Raw genomic sequence first — 21,542 nt, 5'->3', positions numbered from 1 at the left:
GGGGGAGGAGGAGCCACAGAGCCGGCTTTATTTATTGTCTTTCCAACTTGATGACTGCCACCAAGTGGAAAGGAGTAATAATAAATAATAATAATAATAATAATAATAATAATTATTATTATTTATTATTATTATTATTATTATTACACTATTAGTAGAACACTCTGTATGATTAAAAATGTATAGTCTTAGTTATTGTATTTTACAGTATAGGTATAACACAACAGTACCTATACTGTAACACGGGTTTAATTTGTAAAAAACGAAAGACAAATGCTACATGTTTGTTTCCATTCAATTAATGGAATATAACATCGGTTTTTATTGTGCATGTTACGTATATACGGTTCTTTTTTTTGCATCAATAAAAAGCGTTATGAGAAGAAAATGTTCTGGATTTGGGAACTGGTGCGGTCCGGTACAAATGCACCCCTCATGTATCCAACCTCCGACTGGGGTACGTTTTTGTTGTTTTCAAAATGCGGGACCTTTAAAAAAAAAAAAAAAAAATCATATTAAAAGTAACAGAATTTGAAATATATTTTTGTGCAGAAACTTTATTACAGCGTGACATCAAGGATTTTGTATGTTGAACATATTCCTCATATTTCTAGGCACTGACTGTAATGTAATTGCAACACATTTCAGGCTTCGCAAATGTCCCTTTAAATAATGTCGTCATATCCCTTTAAATTTGCCCAAGCGTGAAGTTGTTTACAGTGTGATGACGTAACTGCAACACGTGGGTGTAGCCTCTGGAAAGCGCCCTTGGAGCCCTGAACAACAACATGCGCTGGGGCAAAGTCCGTTTAACTCGCCATAGGGAACAATAACAAGGTGCAAAATGGTTGCAACTATACCAAGGAAATGCTGCGCCCTGTACTGTTTGTATGGGAGGATGCACCGAAAGCCAACAGTCGCAAGCAAGAAGAATGTAGCTGCAAGCCTTGAAAACTCTGGCTTGTCAAGGTTAAGATACGCTGAGCAAAATGTCACAGTCCCTGATCAGAACCTCCTGTAAAGCAAACGTTTTCGAAACGGTACAACAGAAGGCAACAACGATGGAGATACAACTAGTGTGTTGTTTTAAGGAACATGTTAGATAAAGCAGTGGAACGGAAACGGCAGTCCTGGCTGTGTTATTGAAACACCATGCCAGTTGAACTTGTTTCCTGCAGACCCATTAGATAAGACTGACATGATTTTAATAGATGGGTTTAACCGTTTAGAAACAGTTATCCGACCGTAGATCGAATCCCGGGGAAGTAGGAGAGTATAATCGGATTTTTCAAATGCATCAAAAACGTCTCATTTTGAAAAATATGATTTTGGTGAGGTCGATCTTAGAAATGCACAACACAAAAAAACAAAAATAAAAATAAATAAATAAAACAAGCGCAGATAACCGGAGCTCTGCAAAAATGGTGCTTGTTGAAAACACTTTTGTCATGTCGTTTGGCTGCCAAGACATAACTGCTGGGAGCAGTTAGACTTACTTGAAGGGAATACTTTACTGTTTGTGTAAAGTATAGTGTCACATCATATTTTTCAGTTTCTCTAGGTGTTTATCCTGAGGGTGGTATTTGTAGTTGTTTAGCACTTAGTGTTGTTCTGTGTCAAGCATATAGATATAATCTAGCAGTGGTATTTGTTATATGTATATGCTGAATTGTGTGAACTGGTTACTTTCTACACAGCTCTCCAGTGTTCCAGATTATCAGTGGCGTCCTGGGTCTTTTGCTTCAACAATTACCTATTTTTTTCCTATTGTACGTCTGTGGCATACACTTTGTGTACTAAACTGTTTAAGTGTGTATTCAAAGCTTGCAAAAGCTTTACTCTCATTCTCTCAGAGCTGTCGGAGTCAGTGTGAATAGTTTGTATACAAAAGTAGCATAGCAAAGTACAGTAAAACATGACTAAGGCTACTTTTCTGAAGAGGGCTGAACTGTCAGATAGAGCCTCTACTATTGGGGTTAACCATGTGCATACATTACCAAATAAAGCAATGTAACGTGATCAGTCTTTTCTTTTTTTTTTTCTCAATTGTTAATCACCTGGAGGTACAGCAAGGCATTGTAAAAACAAACATAAAAAACCCATGCTTTCATGCATAGTACTGTGTTACTGAATACATGGGGAATCACTGCTGGTAAATGGGGATGTATTCTTGTATTTCCCAATTTGGTACTGCATTACGCAGTTTCAAACATGCTGCATAACCCATCCTATAAAGCTGTCAGCCCTGTCCAAATTAAAACCAGCAAGTTAAGAGACATATAAATTTGCAGCCCCCACACAAAAATGCCTGCTACCAAGGGTCTTCTGATGGGACAGAGAAGATGTTTTAAGAATCTGCTCTGTTTCTAATTACAGTTGTACGCCAGCCTCAAACTATCCACACCAAAAACACATGCAGCTAGTATAGCGCCATGTTCTCATTTTATGAAGGGAATTTGCAAATATAAAAGCCATTACTATATATGTAATTCACGTTACCAACAAAAATAGTACACATCGATTTTGCTGCCTAAACAAATGTATTTGATTTTACAGTTTAGTACCTTTTTTTTTTTAAAATACCCCTTTTCCTTTTGACATTTGAACAAAATTAATTTGCTGATTACTGTATTTCAGTGTTCAGAAATAATACAAAATAAACAACGGCTTTACAATAGTACAATTAATAAACAACAACCAGAAAAATAAGTCAGTCGCTCATTTCTCTTTTACTTGTGAATCATGTCCTGTTAAATCAATCTGCCAAAAACATCTATATATATGATACCTTAATCTGTATAACAGGTGGCAAGTGCAATCTATTAATTGTAACTAACTCTTAATTAGCTAACTAGTCATCTTCTTTTAGGCTGCTTTCTCTGCACTGTCCTCTCCTTTCTTCTGCCCGTTAGAAACCAGCATGTTCAGTGATGTTCTAAACCTGATGGGAACAGTTCTTTCAGCCACTTCAAGCTGCTGCAGTGAAGGAGCCTCGATCTTTAGCAGGCCGTCAGAGGTGAGGGAGCAGGTGAGCGCTGGAAGGTTAGTGTGTCGGGGCAGGTCGATTTCTTTTTTGAACTCCTTGCATTTTTTCTGTCCCTGCTTTACTCCTGTGATAACCAGCTTCCTCTCCACGAGTTTCACTGTCAGGTCTTCGAGGGAGAAATCCCGGACGTCCAAGGTCAATTCAAACTTGTCCTTCGGGTCAAGTTCCCTGACCTTTATGATGCTGACCGTTGAAGGTTCTGCCACTCGACTCAGAACCGGACCGTGCATGATGGTCTCCATAAAATTGTCAGAGAAGTCTTCGTGAAACTGACTCACAAAATCTTGGACCTTGTCCATCGGATTCGTTCGTCGTCTCATAAAGTCTTTCTCAAATTCATCGAATTTCATTTCGTGGCGGCTGAGAGGCCACAGTATGCGTATTCTAGGCTGATCAAGGAAACGCTGGCTGCTGCCAGTGCTGAAGTGTGTCTCGGAGGCCAAAGACTGCATCATTCTTCCCTGTTGTTTCTCAAATACCTCTTCTAGTCTTACATCCGTGAAAATCCAAGGCTTATTAGCATTCAGACTGAGTTTGTAGGCTTTTATATGCTTTCTCAAGGAGCTGCAAGCACTTCTGGAATTTTCTTCTGAGACTGTGTTTCCTAATATATGCAGTGTGTAGTGAAGGAAGGCTTGCCCCCTTAAATTCAGTCATATGCCAAAAAGAACAGGCTGTATCCAGGAGCGCCAGGTCACAAATGCTTTTGCTAGTTACTAACAGTCTTATTATGTCAATGATGGGTGGTGGTATCATGTTTAGTTGCTGAGAGCAGCAGCTTGCCCTTTTCAATCATAGTAGATGAGTGAGTCGGATAGCAATCTTTAGCTGACTGCGTGAATGATTGCTGGATGGAGTCATTTGAAATAATTAACAAATTAAAAAAAAAAAAAGAAAAAAACATTTTTATATTTTTAGCAATTTTATTTTAAAACAAAATGAATGCTTTAGTTTATTCTTGAATGTTATGATTTTAAAAAATACAGCATACCGTAACTTTACAATTACAGTATACACTTACTTTATAAGAATTTTATATTAAAATAAAAACACTTTTTAGCACTTATTTCTATGGTGGTGGCATGGTAGTTAGCGCTGCCACTTCACAGTGCCAGGGTCCTGGGTTCAAATCTGGTCTAGGGAGTCAGTCTGTGTGGAATTTGCATGTTCTCCATGTGTCTGTGTGGGGGTACTCTGGTTTCCTCCCACAGTCCAAAGACATGCTGATAAGCGGTTAATTATGATGGGTGACTACAATAAAATACAGTGGAAAGAGTTCCATAAGAAGAGCTGCCACAGTTTGGATAATTAAAATAGACCCTAACCAATTTGTAGTGGTTTCATAGCATTTATAAATGTGAAAGAGTGCAGCAGTTTATACTACAAAGCTTTGTATTGGCCACTAGATGTCTCTGTTCTTTTTAATAACTGTCTGCAGCAAAAGCACTGCTTTATCTATTTACCAGTGATTTATTTTACTTTATTTTTTAAAGCAGTTGATTATTACATGCTTATAATCTAACAACAATATAAATAAAGCTAAATTCTCAAATCTATTTACTCCAAATCCAGTCATCAGCGCAGTTTGTTTCTCAATTTGTAGTCCACTGGAAGCTGTTAGTGTTAGATTAATTTCTAAATTTAGCTCATTTTCTGAATTTTTTGGCTGACAGTTAGTACTGGTGTAAAGTTCAGAGTCATATTCTGATTATAAGTGTTGAGACCCTTACTTCCCAGAAGATGGCGAGTGACTCAGAGGTATCAAACTGTTTTGGAGCAAACCATCTCTTATTAAGGGGGAATGCCACTGGTATGTTATAAGCTGGTTTTATAACATGTTTAATTGACCACTCCATGATGCCATTTTGTAGAGCCAGCCCTGCTCTCTACTGGGGGGTGTAGCAGCAATTTATCGGGTGGAAGACCGGATTGTCTCCCTTTGTATAGCTGACCTGACCTGGGTTTGGTTAGGAACTCGAAGGAAGCTAGCAGTTATTCCTCTTGGGGCATGAGGTAGCACAATTTACTATTAATTCCTTGCATTATCTATTCCATTTTTGTATTTTTGCTTTAAAACAAACCCACCCTTTGCGTACTCTTTTACAGAAAGCAGCAGCTTACATTTAGATGCACACATTTAATGAATGTCAAGGTTTTGTCCGGCGTTTCACATGCCAATAGAAACCCACAACAGTCCTTGTTTTTTCACTGGTCATTCAGAATGTCTCTGAAAATGTTATTTAAAATGAGGAATCAATCAAAAATGACGCATTTACAGAATTTGTTACATGCTTTGGTTTGATTACCATAAATAAATGTACCTAGAGCCACATACATAAAGACACATAACACAGAGCACATTACATACTGTAACTGAGAACCACTCAAATCCTGTAGCTACTAAGTGCAAAGGGATAGTGAAAGTGCCAAGCTGCAGTGTTCACTATGAAACACAACCTAGTGAGAACATTGTTGTGAGAAAATAAGAAAGTTAAACCCTGTTGTATATATTTTCAAACAACTGTCGATTATTCATGTCTTGCAACTTTGGAACTGGAAGGTGAACGCTGGTTTATTGAAGCTATGCAGTGGATTGTATAAACAGAACGTGTGTGGCTGAGCACTGGTTGGATGGCTCTTTGTTTTTTTCTTGTCAGAAAAAAAAGATCCTGGTCTATTTCCAAGCCCCACGGCAACATGTCAAGTAAATAATTATTTCTCCTGTTCAATTTTTGCAAACAAAAACAGAACACTAGCATATACGAAGTAAGCAAGAGATCAGAAGAGGGTTTTTCCTCTAGTTCAGTGTCGCTTTGATCTGCATTAGATCATTTGCTTGTTTTGTTCCCCTGCCTGTTGGCTGGATTCTGAATGGGGGAAATGAACAAATAAAGGGCACCACAGTCTGGTTCACTTCCCAAGTTTTTTGTAGGTGTGGTGCGCTACACTTTGCCCGATCAGCACAATATCCCTACTTTTCCTGTAAAGGCCAAATAAATTATGAGCTGTGTAGCAGATCCTCATATTTCCTAGTTGTTTCTTTTTATTGGCTTCAATATATATGTAGAGTAAAATTACTGGCATTGAACAGACTTTCTCATTCTATTTAAATCACATGACAATGTGACCAACTCTGCTAGGTCCCACATATTCTCAATCTGTGTCACGCCACTTGATTTAAATAGAAATGAGGCAGTTTATTCAGTGCCTGGCAGCTGGGATTCTTCATGCAAGCTCTAATGCCCTCATGGTAACACACAAGCTGCGCTCTAACATAGTTTTGCCTGATAAAAAACATAAACCAAGACTGTTACAGTAGATACAATGTTTATTTTTTACAGTATGCATGCACATAAGACAATAAAATGGAAAGACACTAGATTAGCAAAGTGATTTGCGTCGTCAATGGTCAATGATGTTGCAAGGCTAAAAAGACCCTGATGGCATTAAAAAATTGAACCAATGTATTTTCTTTTATTTTATAAGGTGGTGTTTGACATCGGCACTTCCCAAATTAAAACAACTAAAGTTTAAAAGAGAAAACAAGATCAGCAATAACTGTGGATAATGACAAGAGGTAAAAAGGTTGGTTTTAAAGCCTTCATTGGCAGCACTTCTTTTATGAGTTTGGACTAAAATCCTTTCATTTGCTTTCCAGTTAAGAAAGGCAGGTCTTTTTATTTCTAAGAAATAAGAAGAATATAGAAAAAGATGAACATAAACAGGTACCCTTTTATGAGCCGGGTTTACCATTTTTAGTCTTCCAGACTACCAGAGCTACCATCAGTGGTATGATGGAGATCGGTGTCAGAATGAGAGCTAGCACTATCTTCTCTGGTGGGTCTGTGTATACATTAAAGAAGTCGCAGTATTTGAAATATTCAGAGTGGAGGTGCACAAACTGATCTTCTATTAACTTGTTCGGCCAGGGAATTCCTAAACAGTCAGCCATTCTTTCTGTGCAGTGAGTATAATTACTGTAGAGGCTGTAAAGAAAAAGTACAGGAAAAAAAATATTAGGAAGTTACCTTGCACAAGTAGGCAACAATTCTGTCCCCTGTGTGTGAACTGAGCCTGTCCATGAGTAAGTGTCAGTGCTTGTATGCTATTTAGTATATCCGAAAACTTGATTATAAAAACAGGGAGATTTATCTCACAACAGTCATTTTAAAAAGTGATCGCCTAAGGATCATGTGATCATGTGATAATGTGATAATTCCCAGCATCCAGGTAATGTTCTGAAAGCCAGAAATGTAAGATTAACTAAAGAAAGTTAAGATTTACTAGATTAAGAAATACAAATGAAATGTATTAAATTCAATGGCAAATGTTTAGAATATAGAACTCTTTTTTATTATCAAATTCTCCCATATTAATAGCTTATAGATGAACATATACCTGTACTGTGTAAGGGTTATCTGATTCACGATAACCTTATATTACAGTAAAAAAAATGTGAAATGACCAACAACTTAATAACCTTAAATCTGAATGAAAAACAAACATGTATTTAACATGTACTACATACATTTCAAATACCGGTACATTACATTCTAAATTGAGCTAGCTAAACAAACCCCACACACTTAAGAATGGGATTCCAATATATATTGCACATCACTTTGTCTTTAGAATACTCTACCAACCTGCTGACATTATTCCATGTGCACCAGCTCCCCTTATCCAGGGAATACATGCTTTGGTTGAATTTTGTCCAACAAACAAACTCAATAATAACATTATAACAGAAAAGATGGGTCCAATTGTGCTTGTATGCATGACAGAATTCTGAATAGTGATCGCAGTAAGGGTCATTTTTATTGGACTCTGCAGATACAAAAACAAATAATTCAAGTCTTTCAACAAGTTTTCAAGTTAATGCATTGTAAATGATCTAAACTGATCTAAAAACAGTACTACTATGTATATATCTATATCTATATCTATCTATCTATCTATCTAGCTATCTATCTATCTAATCATCTGATCTTTTAATTTGATCTTTACCTTTGTTAGTGTGAAACTTGAAAGTTTACGATAATACAAAATGAATCTGTTAAATCCAGTATTCTAGGGCTGTAGTGCAACTGGTAATTTACAGTAATATACATGCTCTTTTTTCTGTATTCATGGCATTAGCTGAAGGAAACGTAAACGGGCAGTACAGCTGCAAAGAAAACGTCAGGTCACATCACTGAAAGGGATTACTTCTAACAGTTCATTTGTGCAAAGTAGACTATGTAAGCAATCATGCACAGTCCAACACTGACGTTGTAACCCATGTGATATCCTGGCTGAGTAAATGCCATTGCGCGTTAAGTTTTTTAAAGGTTAACTGAACAATAATCATGCTAAGAAAAATGTTGTACCTTTAGCTGTGCCATTGGTCAGACTCCAAGCTGTATTACCTAAAAGAGAAAACAAAATAAAAAAAGATTCTTCATCAATCTATGATCATTATGCGGTCATCAAAATACAAGCATTACTTGATTGCCTTAATCTGGTTCTGAATATTACTGTTGTATTTAATAGTACAACTTATACATATACTGTTCATATACACAACCTGTCATGCATCTCTGAAGAATAAATCAGTACAATATTCAGCAATATCCAAAGTCTGGTTAGGTAACTACAGTAGATTATTGTGAAATCTGTATAACCCCATTTTATTTGCACAGCCACTGTGATAGCCTACACTGCACAGTATATATATCCGTAGAACTTGAAATCCTTAAATTCTTAAACTTGAAAATATCGTGCCGTCATTCCACTTAAACTTCCCATTGAGAGAGAGAGAGAGAGAGAGAGTTGTAATCATGCACGCAATACCTCAAACTGTCTTAAACATAACAAGAATTTGCATGAAATTAAAAATTGCTTACCACATAAAAGCAAAATTGAAATCTTCAAAAAGTTGCAAACGCTCTTCATCTTAAGATAAACGGGCTATCCCACACACGGTAATCATTAAAAGAAAGTCTAAACTTTAATTAGGCAAGTAAAACATAATAGGAAACTCTGAAGGGTGGAATTAACTGCAGTCTACTTGAGATACTAGATATAACTCATTGCTGTCATCCAACAGATGTTTGGACTGCATGTTGAGCTTGTTAAAGGCTTTCCCTTCTTTTGCTCTCCCTTTGATTTGCAGCACATCTGAAAAGCCTCTTTGGACTGTTTTTTTTTTTTTAGACAATACGCTGCCTCTCTCTTAATTTATTTATCCTTAAAGTGGCAATTGCCAAACAGGAAACATAAGCAAATATTTAGTACTGGAGTTGTTTGGATGAAAGGCAATCTGGTTGGTAAAGGGGTGTGCTTGCTTGCTCTCTCAGTCTCATTTATTTATCCCGGGACTTTAATGAACGTTTGAAATCCAGTGGGATTGTCAACCCTGAGAAACGCTGCTGTTACATTGCTGAAATTGATGCTTGTGACAACTAAGTCAGGCACAGTGTCAGTGAGAGATTGCCTTCAGAGCCAGACGTTCTCAGTTTGCATATTGTCAGGTAATATATATTTTTTCCACTTGATGGGTCATTTTACCTCAGAACAAATAGTGGATGCAACTGGTTGATTAATGACAGAAAATAAGATGTTGAAGAAGTGGGGGACAACTCTTTAGGTGACTAGTGCAAGACTGCTTGAATGTAAGCCTTTCAAAAAGAGATTTCCTTAACTTAGTATAGGACTTGATCATTTTAAAAATGTGTTTCTTTCATTTAAGACCTACATGGAATTGTTTTGTTAGCTACAATCTCTGTTAATACAGCAAAAGTTGATCACTTCACAAGCCTACCCAATAATGAAAAGATAACGAGAATGGTTCTGTAAGGAGGATAGTCTGTTCTACAAGAAGGCAGAGTCTTGGAAAGGAATTAATAAGAACAATTGCAGATGTTTAGTCTGGGAACAGCTGGTATATTTACAATAACAAATAACTTTAAATTCTGCAAAACTGTCACAATAAATAATGTACAGTGTATGTATCCTGCACAAGCAATGCAGAGCTGGAGCTTTGATTTTACAGCTGTTGCAGAATCTGAAAACAAAACTCAATTATTGTCCTAGCAATCCATAATTACCAAGTAAACACATTATATAGCTTGGGGCTTATGGGAGAAGTCTGGGTCTTCAATTAAACATCTGCTAACCTGAACCTGCATTGAACCAAAACAATTACTGCCCGTATGAAAAAATAATATACTAGCTGTACCATGATGCCAAAAATCCTTAAAGTCCCCCTACTGTAGCTGCAAAATATAATAATGCTCTGTGATTTTTGGCAGGGCTTGTGTTTCTATAAGGTTTTTTCATAGAATTAGATCCCTCATTGGATGGAAAATTCTTACATGTTGAGGCTGTGTGATCAAGTGGTTAAAGAAACAGTCTTGTCACCAGGAGGTCCCTGGTTCAAATCCTAGCTCAGCCACTGACTCACTGTGTGACCATGAACAAGTCACTTAACCTACTTGTCTTTGGGGTGAGATGTTGTAAGTGACTCTGCAGCTGATGCATAGCTCACACACCCTAGTCTCATATCTTGTAAAGCACTTCATGATGGTGGTCCACTATGAAAGGTGCTGTTTAAAAATAATGTTAGTTTTTTCATTAATATTAAAATGTCATGCAAGAAACTAAAATATAGTTAATAAAACACATGTAGTTCTATGTACAGTACCTTCTGTTGTCTGTTCTAAGAGTGTTCCATTAGTATCTAAAAGAGAACATAGAATGTATGCATTTGTTTCTTCACATTTTGGGAAATACAGTACAATTATTCTATTATGACAACTGAAGAAAACAATTTAACAAATGTCTTTATGGGGAGCTAGGACTAACATGTAGTCTATTTGGTTCTGTAAAGCCACCAAAAAGTTAACTTACTAAGTTAAGTTACTTTAGAGAGTCTAGAAAGTGCAGTCGATGCAAAATATCAAAACAAAACACCATGAAAGACATTCTGTCATTGTCTGCTTTCTCCCCCTTTCTCTTTCAAAATACTTTTTTTGGCATGCAATAATTCTCAAAGGACTTGAAATGCATTGTCGTTTCTGTGTGGATTGATTGTTGAGCACTCCAGGCTACTGATTAGGGTAGATCCCATAGGAAAGGCAGCTCATTATGAAATTTACTAGTTCAGTAGTAAAAACCAATCACAAAAGAATTCTTGTTTACACTATTTATTGAAGAAATACCTGGGTATGCGACAGCTGTAGAAGAAATAACAATACATGACTTACATAGATACATTAATTTGGCAAAAACCAAACTTAGTTTGAGGACTCGTGCCTGGTCGTGAGGACTAGGCAGAGACATCCACACCCCACCCCCCCCATAGGAGATTAATCTAATTTTAAGAGGTGGAGATGGCGAAGGTGTTGGGTTACGAATTAATCGAAACACACACGAGGGGTAAGTGGAGAGGGTATTTATAGTGCTTGCGGGTGTTAATTACTGACGTGGAAATTTAATGATTCAATTGGTCTGAAACAACAAAGCATTTAATTTTACAAATGAACTCTTATGTCCTGTGGTTTTAATTACTGTATAGCTTATTTTTCACTCGTAGTTGTCACAGTTCAGATCACAAACTGTACCATACCTTCAGCTGTTGAGTTTCTATAGGCTTGCCCGCCATTCCCTAAAAAACACAACAGGGGAAAAAGTTAGTATGAATGTCAGGATTGAGGTACTATGATGGGGTTAACAGATTTCCAGAGTGAAAAACTGGGACATTTCCTTTTTCAATTCATTAACTCTCGAGCGACTCTGAGGCAGTTAAAATAATTCTCTCTCTCTCTCTCTCTCTCTCTCTCTCTCTCTCTCTCTCTCTCTCTATCTCTCTATATATATATATATATATATATATATAAAATCACTTATAAAAATGGTTGTGTTAATGAAGACACAACTGGGGCTAACTTAAAAGGTTAAATTGGCTGGTGGCACTACCAAGATAAAGTTTTAAAAAACTAGACAAGTTAAACCACCCTAGCACATTACACACTGCTTCAGTCTAGTACTTTAAACAAAAAATGTAAATACAATGGGGGGGAAAAATGGAACGCTTTAACAATTTGACTGTTTCTGACCAGGACAAAAAACGTTTGGAAGAACCTGGTGCACCAAGCCCAATGGAGGTGTGTGGCAATGTTGCCCCGCCCCTGTGTGTATTTCTGTGTTATATGTTGCGTGTTGTGTGTTAATGTTGGTGTGTTGTAGTTGGTACACGGGTTGTAATATGGGTTATGAGCGCTAGTGTTTAAAATGTATATTTGTATTTAGGCACGAGGATTGCACAGCACTTCACGTGCAGGTAAAAATGTAATAATATGTGAGCACGGGGAATTGCACTTTATTAATTCACGTGCAGTTGTACCGCGACTCCAATTGAATGATCGATTAGTAATTGAATCTCGGTACAGCTCCATAAAAGCAGCATGTTTTCACTCACTCAGGGTTGTGTGTTCGTAAGTGGAGAACAGGTGTGGAAAGGATGGTTAAAATAAAATAAGGAAAGAAATAGCATTTGCTAAGGCGTGCTCGAGGGCCAGCACTGTACTTGCTTGTTTAATGTTCATCCACTTTTCTCTGTTAGTACCTTTTGTTTGTCTGTTTATTGTGCCTACAAGTGCCGTGTCCTGGTTTGGTGTCAGTGTTTTGTTACAACCTTTTTATTTGCTGTCTGTTTAACTATTAAATTCTGAGCGCAACCAAGCACTCAGCTTCACCAAACTGTCCTGTTTTGTTTTTCTCCCTGTTTCTGATCTGACTTCACCCGTTACAGCCGTCTGTGTGACAAGGCGGAAGATTTTTACAAAACTGCAGTGTTTAAACTAGCCAGGCTGATAAAGAGCAACTCGTTTTGCTTCAAAGATCAAAGTCCTCTTTTTTTCTTCCTGTACAGATTTAAGGAACTTCACTGTGACTATGTCGGGTAAGCATTTTAAGCTTATACTAAATATATCCATATAAATTAGACATTTTGTATACTGTACAGTTTACAACATCCTAGTATATCATTTACATTTTTTGAAGCTCATTTTTGTTTGCTGTAACTCGTATTTAGTCCCCATTAATGAATAAAATGTCTCAAAACACTGTTTAAAATACAAAACAGCCCCAAATGTTTAAGCAATTACTGAGGTATCTTTCAGACATTGGAAAGCTGGCTTGTGCGCTGACGTTAGACCGGAGAAATAACACAGAACTGCTAGTGAAGTGAAAAGACATCCACAGCAGATTGGGGAAATGACAAATGCGCTGCTTGCGCGTTTATTAAATGAACAAATAAAACATTTCAACAAACAAAATACTTTGACAAAACAAACAGTTTGAACAAAAACTGACTAACCCCGTTCTTTCGCCCTGAACACACAACCCTGAGTAGGTGAAACGTGCAATATATATATATATATATATATATACTGTTGTGCTGGGATTCAATTACTAATTAATTATTCACTTGAATCCCAGGCACGTGAACTAATTTGTGCATTCCCCGTGCTCTTATATTAATACACATTTTATCTGCATGTGAAGTGATTGTGCAATCCCCATGCATAAATGCATATTACAAATATACATTTTAAATCACTCGTGCTCCACATAGCCCCATTATATTCCGTGCACCAATACCTGTACACCAACATTAACACACCACATGCAACATGTAACACACAAATACACAGGGCGAGGCACACTGAACCTGGAATGCATAAATATGTTTGCGGTGTGCAATTAAATAATATGATATGGTTTCAATACTACTGTAAAAATAAACAACTAATTAAAGGGCTCCCATCGTGCACTTAAGTCATTTCTAGTTATTTTAAAAACAAACACATTTTTCTTCTTTCAATTTACCCTATATAGCATTAAAAGAGTACCCCTCGTTGGCACTGTGTTTTACATGTTCACAAACAAAAAATATATATGAGACTTGTTACAGAACATGTGGAATTGAACTCTCTCATTGGCACAAAATCATTTTTGGATTCTAGTTAGAGGGCATTGTCCAGAATGCTAAGTGTGGTGCTTGTATATTCTGTTCTAATTGTGTACTGTGATCGTTTTTTTTCCCCTATGCATATGAATTACCCTGTATATCTATTACCAAGAGCTTTGAGATTGACGATTTGAAAACATTTGATATTTATCCTCTGTGTTCTTTCAGTATAGCGCGTACACCACAAATATCACATTCATTTAGTTTGTTTATCTCCCCCCCCCCCCCCCCCATATATAAAAGTGTCCGACATACATAAACAAATTAGTGTCAATGAATAGTTTTGTAATTCAAGTATACCAAGTTACAACACAGCCTGCGACTTCTAACCAAAGGCTTGAAGTCAAAACATGGACATGTCCCCCATAATGTGGGAAATATATAGATATATAATGTGAATGTGTTAACAGTAAATTGTACTTACCCGATAGCAGAAATAACAAAAGACATACAGCCGCACACATGGTCCTCATTTTAAAGGTTGTTTTAATTCCTGTCTCTCTGGTGAACTAGACTATAAGTCTAAACCTTTGTACGGAAATTTTTTTTCTTTTTTTATCTATTTGTTTAAATGACAGGATGTTCCTATTTCCTGTGATGGGTGGTTTAAGCTGCATGTCACCACTCCCTCTAATTTTTGCAATTCAGTTTATCTAACTGAATTAGCTCATTTATCACTGGCTGGTTTCACAGGACCCCATTAGCACTAGTCTTTTTAATGTTAATGTAGGTAGTCCACACTTAGAGATAGTCAGGGTTTGTGAAACCAGCCATACACAGGAAGTACACACTTATTATTAATAATGAATGACCGTAGGCCTAATCTACGTTATTAAAACATTCAATGAAACTTTCAGGAGTGATATAAATCTGTTTCAAAATAAAAGTTAATTGAACAAACAAAGTTTTGTAGTTCTTTTTGTTGATGTTGACTAGCAGCATAGAACAGCATGTTGGAGGTGCTGTATGTTTGTATTGATTCAACTCCCAATTTGCAAGTAAAATAGAATGATTACATACATGTGGATCTGGAAAATAAATAGCAAATGGTTTACACCAAAGATAAGTGGCTTCGCCTCAGAGAATTCGTTTGCTGTTTTACTGTGAAATCTGTAGAAACAACAGAAATACAATCAGACTGGCTTTGGTACAGTAGCAGTGTTTGGAGCTCAGAGTTGTTTGTATTTTGAAATCTGGTTCAATTATGCTATATATGTTTAGATCACCCACACTGCCCTGGAAATACAATACAGTATAAACAATACCATACAACAAGCTGCATGTTCGGGCCAGGCAGGTGTGTATCAGTAAGGGGAACACGAGTGCCACCATTGCACTGTGATCACTATGCATGTGTACACGGTCAAATAAACGAGCCACATTTTCTTTCATTGCACTTAAAACTGGGAAATATAATATGACTCAATTGAACCATTTTCAATTTAATAAGTGCCAGTGGAAAAGCCAGCCAGTGAACTAACCTAAACAGTAAAAAAAAACAAAAAAAAACAATCCTTATTTATTTTTTCATGACAGGCAGAAATGCTCCCACAAAGTGTCCCAAACGTCCTGGCTTTTATTCTTTGACTTTGCTTTTCCAGATGACGAGGGACACCAGAACTGGGATGATGCAGACAGGTATGATGGTGAGCACCAGGACCATCTCGTCTTGCGGGTCAGCGTAGACGGCCTCTTCCTCCGTGGTGCAGTTTGAGAAGTACTGGGAGTGGATTTGCACAAAGAAGTTCTCCACGATCGCGTTGGGAAAGTAGCAGCCTATAAGCTCTGACACGTACTCAGCGCAGTTTGACATGTCACTGTAGTACCTGCAGAGGCAATCAGCACACACGGTCACCAAGGGTCCCCCCCCTCCAAAAAAAAAACCTCTAGACACCCCCACCCCCCAAAAAAAGATGTATGAGGGCTCAAGTTCCTGTTTTGTTAACACAAAGAATTACCGGCAGGCGGGTGAAATGTTCAATACAGACTGAATTTATTAAGAGACAGTTCTTGCAAGTAGCACTGAAATCCACATTTAAATAACACCAGAAATACATCTTATTAAATAGAAATTACAATGCATTAATTCCGTAGCCCAGGTGCCTAACAGTTTTATGCAAGTAACAAGCATATGCAATTATCAGTAACATATATATTGTAATGCATTTAATTGTATACCTGATAATGCCATAAAATTGTGAAGTACATTTCTTTTGAAAATGTATGTTCCTTATTCTGGTTAAATGCCTACAACTATTAGACACATGGGAGGTGCAATTAACAGGAATCTACTTCATGTGCATTTTCGTAAGAAATGTGCTCTGCTTTTTTTTTTTTTTTAAGATAACGGGAATATGCAATTACAGTCGGCTCTGTGTAGAGGAAAGCCTCAAGAGAACACTTTGGCTAAGAGAACGCCCTTGTGGTGAAACTGATTTTTCCCACACAGCACATCTGCATCCTCACTAAAGGACAGACTGGTACATTGTGAATAAATCTTTGGGAAACACTTTTTTTTTTGCTGCCCGTTTTTTACCTCCAGATTGTCCGGCAGAAATGTAAAACCTCTAGATCTGGAGGAAAAACCTCTGATCTGACAGCACTGGTCTCAAGCCGAGCTTAAAGGGCTGTATTGGTAGACTATGCTAAAGCCAGGACACAGATCGAATGAGTGGGGATCGCAGTGGACAACATTAACCACATTTGCAGACAAATAAAAGAGACTAAAGGAGGGGAAGGGGTCATCATAGGGCCAGTTTTACAAAGCAAAATTATGATATTTTTTAAATCTTTATAAGGTATACAAGCGGATTCTTCTTAAAATACATTTGAGGGTTGACAGTTTGGATGAACAGATCCAACCTTTCAGTATACCTGAAACCCAGTTCCGTGCGCCTCATTGCAAAATTGAGAAAGTTATCATGATTTGTATTTGTGGGACAGATATGTTCCTTGTACCTGAAAGGGTTAACTAGGGCTTTTGCACAAAAACGCATTTAACTTTCACTAACAATAACAAGAAATGCAACGACGGAAACAGAAATATGGATTGCCAGTGATAAATTCCTCAGTATACAAAAGATTTAATTAATACTAACCATGCAACCTTAGTCCAGTTACACCAGTTCTCATTTTGCATTGCTATCTCTCCATGAAAGGGAACCCAGCAGAAGGTAATGTAGTCTGACAGTAGGGTCTCATTGCATTTAAAGATGTAGTACTTCTCCTGATTTTGAAATTCGTCTGACAATAAGAGAAGACAGTTTAAATGCATGTATTGGTGAGTTGACCATATATATATATATATATATATATATATATATATATATATATAGTGCCTATAGAAAGTCTACACCCCCTTGACCTTTTTTCACATTTTGTTGTGTCAGTGCCTCAGAGTTTCATGCATTTGAATGAGGATTTTTTTTTTCCACTTATCTACACACCATACTCCACACTGTTAAGGGGAAAAAAATATTAAAAATACAAAACTGAAAGATCATAATTGGATAAGTCTCCACCCCCCTGTTCAAGTTCCTTGGGGAGCGTTGATGGACAGCAATCTTCAAGTCATGCCACAACTTTTTGATTGGGTTTAGGTCGGGGCTCTTGACTGGGCCACTCAAGGACATTTACCTGTTTGTTCCTTAGCCACTCCAGTGTAGCTTTGGCTGTGTGCTTTGGGTTGTTGTCATGCTGAAAGTTGAACTTACGTCCCAGTTTCAGATTTCATGCAAAGGGCAGCAGGTTTCCTCAAGTAGTTCTCTGCACTTTGCTCCATTCATTTGCCCTTCTATCCTGACCTAAGTGCCCCAGTCCCTGCCGATGAGAAACATCCCCATAACATGATGCTGCCATCACCATGCTTCACAGTAAGGATGGTGTTCTTTGGGTGATGTGCTGTGTTGGGTTTGCGCCAAACATTATGCTTTGAATTTAGGCTAAAAAGTTCAATTTTAGTTTCATCAGATCACAAAACTTTTTGCCACATGGCTACAGAATCTCCTGATTATTTTTTTGCATATTTCAAACAGGATTCAAGGTGGGCTTTCTTGAGTAATGGCTTCCTTCTTGGCACCCTACCATACAGGCCAGATTTGTGGAGTGCTTGGGATATAGCTGTCACATGCACACTATGACCATTTTTGGCCATAAAAGCCTGTAGCTCTTGTAAAGTTGCCATTGGCCTCTTGGTAGCCTCTCTGATCAGTCTCCTTCTTGCTTGGTCATCCAGTTTGGAGGGACGGCCTGATCTAGGCAGGGTCTTGGTGGTGCCGTACACCTTCCACTTCTTAATAATTGTCTTGACCGTGCTCCAAGGAATATTCAAGACTTTTCATATTTTTTTATACCCATCCCCTGATCTGTGCCTTTCAATAACTTTGTCCTGGAATTCTTTTGAAAGCACCTCATGGTTGAGTCTTTGCTTTGAAATACACTACCCAGCAGAGGGAACCTACAGGAACTGCTGAATTTATCATGAAATCATGTGAATCACTACAATTTAACACAGGTGGAGGCCACTTAACTTGGTGTGTGATTTTGAAGGTGATTGGTTACACCTGAGCTAATTTAGGATTGCTATTACAAGGGGGGTGGACACTTATCCATCCAACCATGCCATTTCAGTTTTTATTTTTAATTAATTTTCTACAAATTTCTAGAATATTTTTTTCACTTGGAAGTTGAGGGGTAGGATGTGTAGATAAATGAAAAAAAAAAAATCTGTTTTAATGCATTTTAATTCCAGGCTATAAGGCAAAAAAAGGTGAAAATTTTGAAAGGGGGTATAGTCTTTCTATAGGCACTGTATACATTTTTTTACAGTTTTCTGGATCTTGTACCATACATACCTTCGTCTTCTGTATTTCCCAGGGTTTGTTTTCCCCAGCCTGAAATAAAGCAACAATGAATGTGCGCATTTTCCTTATGGGATAATGCAAACTTTTGTTCTAAACAGATACATGTGTTTGTTAAAATAAAACAATCAAACTAAACAATGGTAAGCTTGGTAGTACCAACCAGACTAACAAGGGAAATGAGACTGAAACAAACCAATTAGTCCTATTGTAACACCATTTTGTAACCTCGGAAGTCATTTCACTGCCCCTGAACATACAATTCAGTTACATAGAAGTCCCACTCAGTCTATGCTGAAACAGAGTAGTAGTAAATTGAATTAGTTGATTCAATAAAGAATAAAAACAATTGCTATTGTGTTTAAGGTCCTGTTCTATTTTTTTTATCATCTCCAAACTTTTGGAGAGTTAATTGCAGTGAGCTTGATCGATCAAACACTTTTCAGTCCCTGCAGCCCAGCTAACAGATGGATTTATTTTTTAATATTGGCATTATTATTATTGTAAAAACAATAGCATTTTTAACAGGCTTTCAAAAGAAATCCAGCGTACGGGACAGAAGTGTTCTGAAAATGTTAGAAAAGTTGGTGTTCTGTTCTAAGTTATTTTGCTGCGTTACAGCATTTGGTCACTGATGGCACTGTGGCAATAGAAAATATACCACAGGAAAATCTTCATAACAAGTTGTGATAGCTCACAGGTATTCCTGGTAAAACAATTTAATTCATACATAAAATTTAAAAAAAGATCCGTGTGGAAATCAAAATAGTCTTTCTGTACCAACCATTGAATAGGCACTACTGATGGTACACAAATCAATCTTTACAAGTTTAATAACTTTAATTCTGTCATCTAGGGAGGACCTTTTGTTTCTCCATGTTTTCTCTCTTCCTTTACAAGACAGCACTGTTGTTTTATTGATTACAGATAAAAGGCTGCTAAAATGGTTACCGTATTCCTTTGAATTTAGGACGTACCATTTAAAACCATATTTTTCTTATAACGCTAGCCCTGTGTAAGGGTGCTTAATACAGGTTCAAGTCCGTTGCTGGGTACAGAATTGTGGTCGCTGGTTGTGTTAGACAGGTGGTCTCTTAATACAGTTCAATAAAAGCATAAATATCATTGGGAGGAATGTAAAGTGGCCACTTAGACCAGGTGGTCACTAAATAAAGGTGGTCGCATGAGCAGGTTTGACTGTGTTGGTTTTATATGTTACTGGTACAAAAGTAAAGGTTATCAGTGTCTCGTTAATTAAAAGCATTACAATGAGCATTCCGGTAGTGATCATTTATAGAAAATAAACTTTGTAAAACATATTTTGCCTCTAGTCCAAAACAGAAGGAAGGGTCACACACACAATCAGTCAAAAAGCATCCGAATTAGCTGGTCATTTAAATTTTTCTGTTTGAGCAATCAGTAACTTGGAAAAAAATATGAACCGCTAATGCATTTAGCCAGAAACAAACAAACAAACAAACCAAAAAAAAAACCTCAAAGAAAAACAAAAATCACACATCTTCTTATAAACACTTAAAAAAACAAACACACACACACACAAAAAAAAACATTTTTACTGGTCTCAACTTTCTAATCCCATTACAAGACACTTTGCCATTGAACAAACCTATTATGACAGTGGTAATATCATATAGGGTTGGTAATTCAAAGTTATTTAATTAGGAATTATAGGATTTCCTGTTGAATTTATAACAAATTGACATTAAACGTTTTTTATATTACCCCCCCCCCCCCCCCCCCAATTAACAGTTAATTGCGTGAAACATTTAAATTTCACTGTTCACCTTCTCTGTTAGCTTTCTATTGTGTTGGTCCATCTACATACCCCACAGCAGCAGTGGAAATAGTAGCATGTTCATCAGTCTGGTCATTATGGAAACGTGAACCTTATCCAGGCAAACGCTGAATGAGTATCTAAGGTTAAGATTTGGAAAGTTGCTAGACTATGGCTCTCCTTATAGAATTTGTAGCTAAAGATCAAAAGGAATGACCCCACCCCCTACTACGACAGAGCCAATAACAAAGGCATTCTGTTTTGTTTTTCACTTATTTGTTTGTTTTCTTAAATCGTGTGCCTTACTGATTGCAAGATGTTAAAAGGCATTTTTTCTTTAATTACGTTTTTAGATTAGACACCACTACAGACTTTGGGGTTACGAACAGGAAATACAGTAATTATGTGTTTTTTTTTTTATGTTTGTTTGCAGTGAAACTGTCATTTCAGTTAAATGGGACAAATTCATAGTTGAAATATTAGTAACTTGGGTCATTCATGTTTTTCTCCTATTTTCAGATACTTTCTTACGCTGTGGGTGAGGATGTGATAATAACAAGTATAAAACTCAAATTTGAATGTGTTTTTATTATTGTTAACACACAAACAGATCTGTGATCTTTACAATGGGATCCAGCCCTTCATTTAATAGAAACTATATCCATGAATCAACTGGAGGATACTCCAGAAGTTACCTGTCTGAGTTTCATCTATCTATGCCTTTTTGTTTAAAGATCTTGTTTAGGCACAGCAAACAGCCATACAGAAGACAAACCTGGAGATTATCTCCAGATAGCAACCCCCCAGTAGATTAATAATGACCCAGGA

At 37.1% G+C, this 21,542-nt stretch overlaps 3 protein-coding genes across 3 annotated transcripts in view; all 3 read right to left on the bottom strand.

Moving 5' to 3' along the window:
• Positions 1-2,425: 2,425 nt before the first annotated feature.
• LOC121301760 (heat shock protein 30-like) lies at positions 2,426-3,649 on the bottom strand. Its single transcript, XM_041231358.1, has one exon. The coding sequence runs from the start codon at positions 3,499-3,501 to the stop codon at positions 2,866-2,868; it is 636 nt and encodes a 211-aa protein (XP_041087292.1). The 5' UTR covers positions 3,502-3,649; the 3' UTR covers positions 2,426-2,865.
• A 2,707-nt stretch (positions 3,650-6,356) lies between these two features.
• LOC121301901 (receptor activity-modifying protein 1-like) lies at positions 6,357-14,566 on the bottom strand. The gene is made up of 6 exons (XM_041231613.1): positions 14,485-14,566; positions 11,655-11,693; positions 10,731-10,766; positions 8,416-8,454; positions 7,693-7,873; positions 6,357-7,032 (listed from the first exon to the last, which is right to left on the bottom strand). Exons 1-6 carry the CDS (start codon positions 14,531-14,533, stop codon positions 6,780-6,782), a joined length of 597 nt encoding a protein of 198 aa, XP_041087547.1. The 5' UTR covers positions 14,534-14,566; the 3' UTR covers positions 6,357-6,779.
• LOC121301902 (receptor activity-modifying protein 3-like) overlaps positions 14,529-21,542 on the bottom strand; it is an 8,042-nt gene continuing 1,028 nt past the window's right edge. Inside the window, exons 1-4 of the mRNA XM_041231615.1 lie at positions 20,766-21,542; positions 18,914-18,952; positions 17,159-17,303; positions 14,529-15,886 (exon numbers count right to left, since the gene is read on the bottom strand). The exon at positions 20,766-21,542 is cut by the window's right edge and continues 1,028 nt beyond it. Of these exons, the coding sequence (XP_041087549.1) occupies positions 15,637-15,886; positions 17,159-17,303; positions 18,914-18,952; positions 20,766-20,811 (480 nt within the window). The 5' untranslated portion in view covers positions 20,812-21,542 and the 3' untranslated portion in view covers positions 14,529-15,636. The remainder of the gene's footprint in view (positions 15,887-17,158; positions 17,304-18,913; positions 18,953-20,765) is intronic.

This window comes from Polyodon spathula, chromosome 28 (genome assembly GCF_017654505.1).
Source record: "Polyodon spathula isolate WHYD16114869_AA chromosome 28, ASM1765450v1, whole genome shotgun sequence".
In the NCBI taxonomy this organism is placed as follows: domain Eukaryota; kingdom Metazoa; phylum Chordata; class Actinopteri; order Acipenseriformes; family Polyodontidae; genus Polyodon; species Polyodon spathula.
The sequence above is the reverse complement of the archived record's forward strand: the minus strand, read 5'-3'. Positions and strand labels throughout refer to the sequence as shown.

Coding starts and splice junctions, on each gene's coding strand:
- LOC121301760 (XM_041231358.1), bottom strand. CDS start 3,501: ATGATGCAGTCTTTGGCCTCCGAGACACACTTCAGCACTGGCAGCAGC.
- LOC121301901 (XM_041231613.1), bottom strand. CDS start 14,533: ATGAGGACCATGTGTGCGGCTGTATGTCTTTTGTTATTTCTGCTATCG. Junction 11,694..14,484: donor TTTGTTATTTCTGCTATCGG/GTAAGTACAATT, acceptor TGTGTTTTTTAG/GGAATGGCGGGCAAGCCTAT. Junction 7,874..8,415: donor GACCAATGGCACAGCTAAAG/GTACAACATTTT, acceptor TTGTATCTGCAG/AGTCCAATAAAAATGACCCT.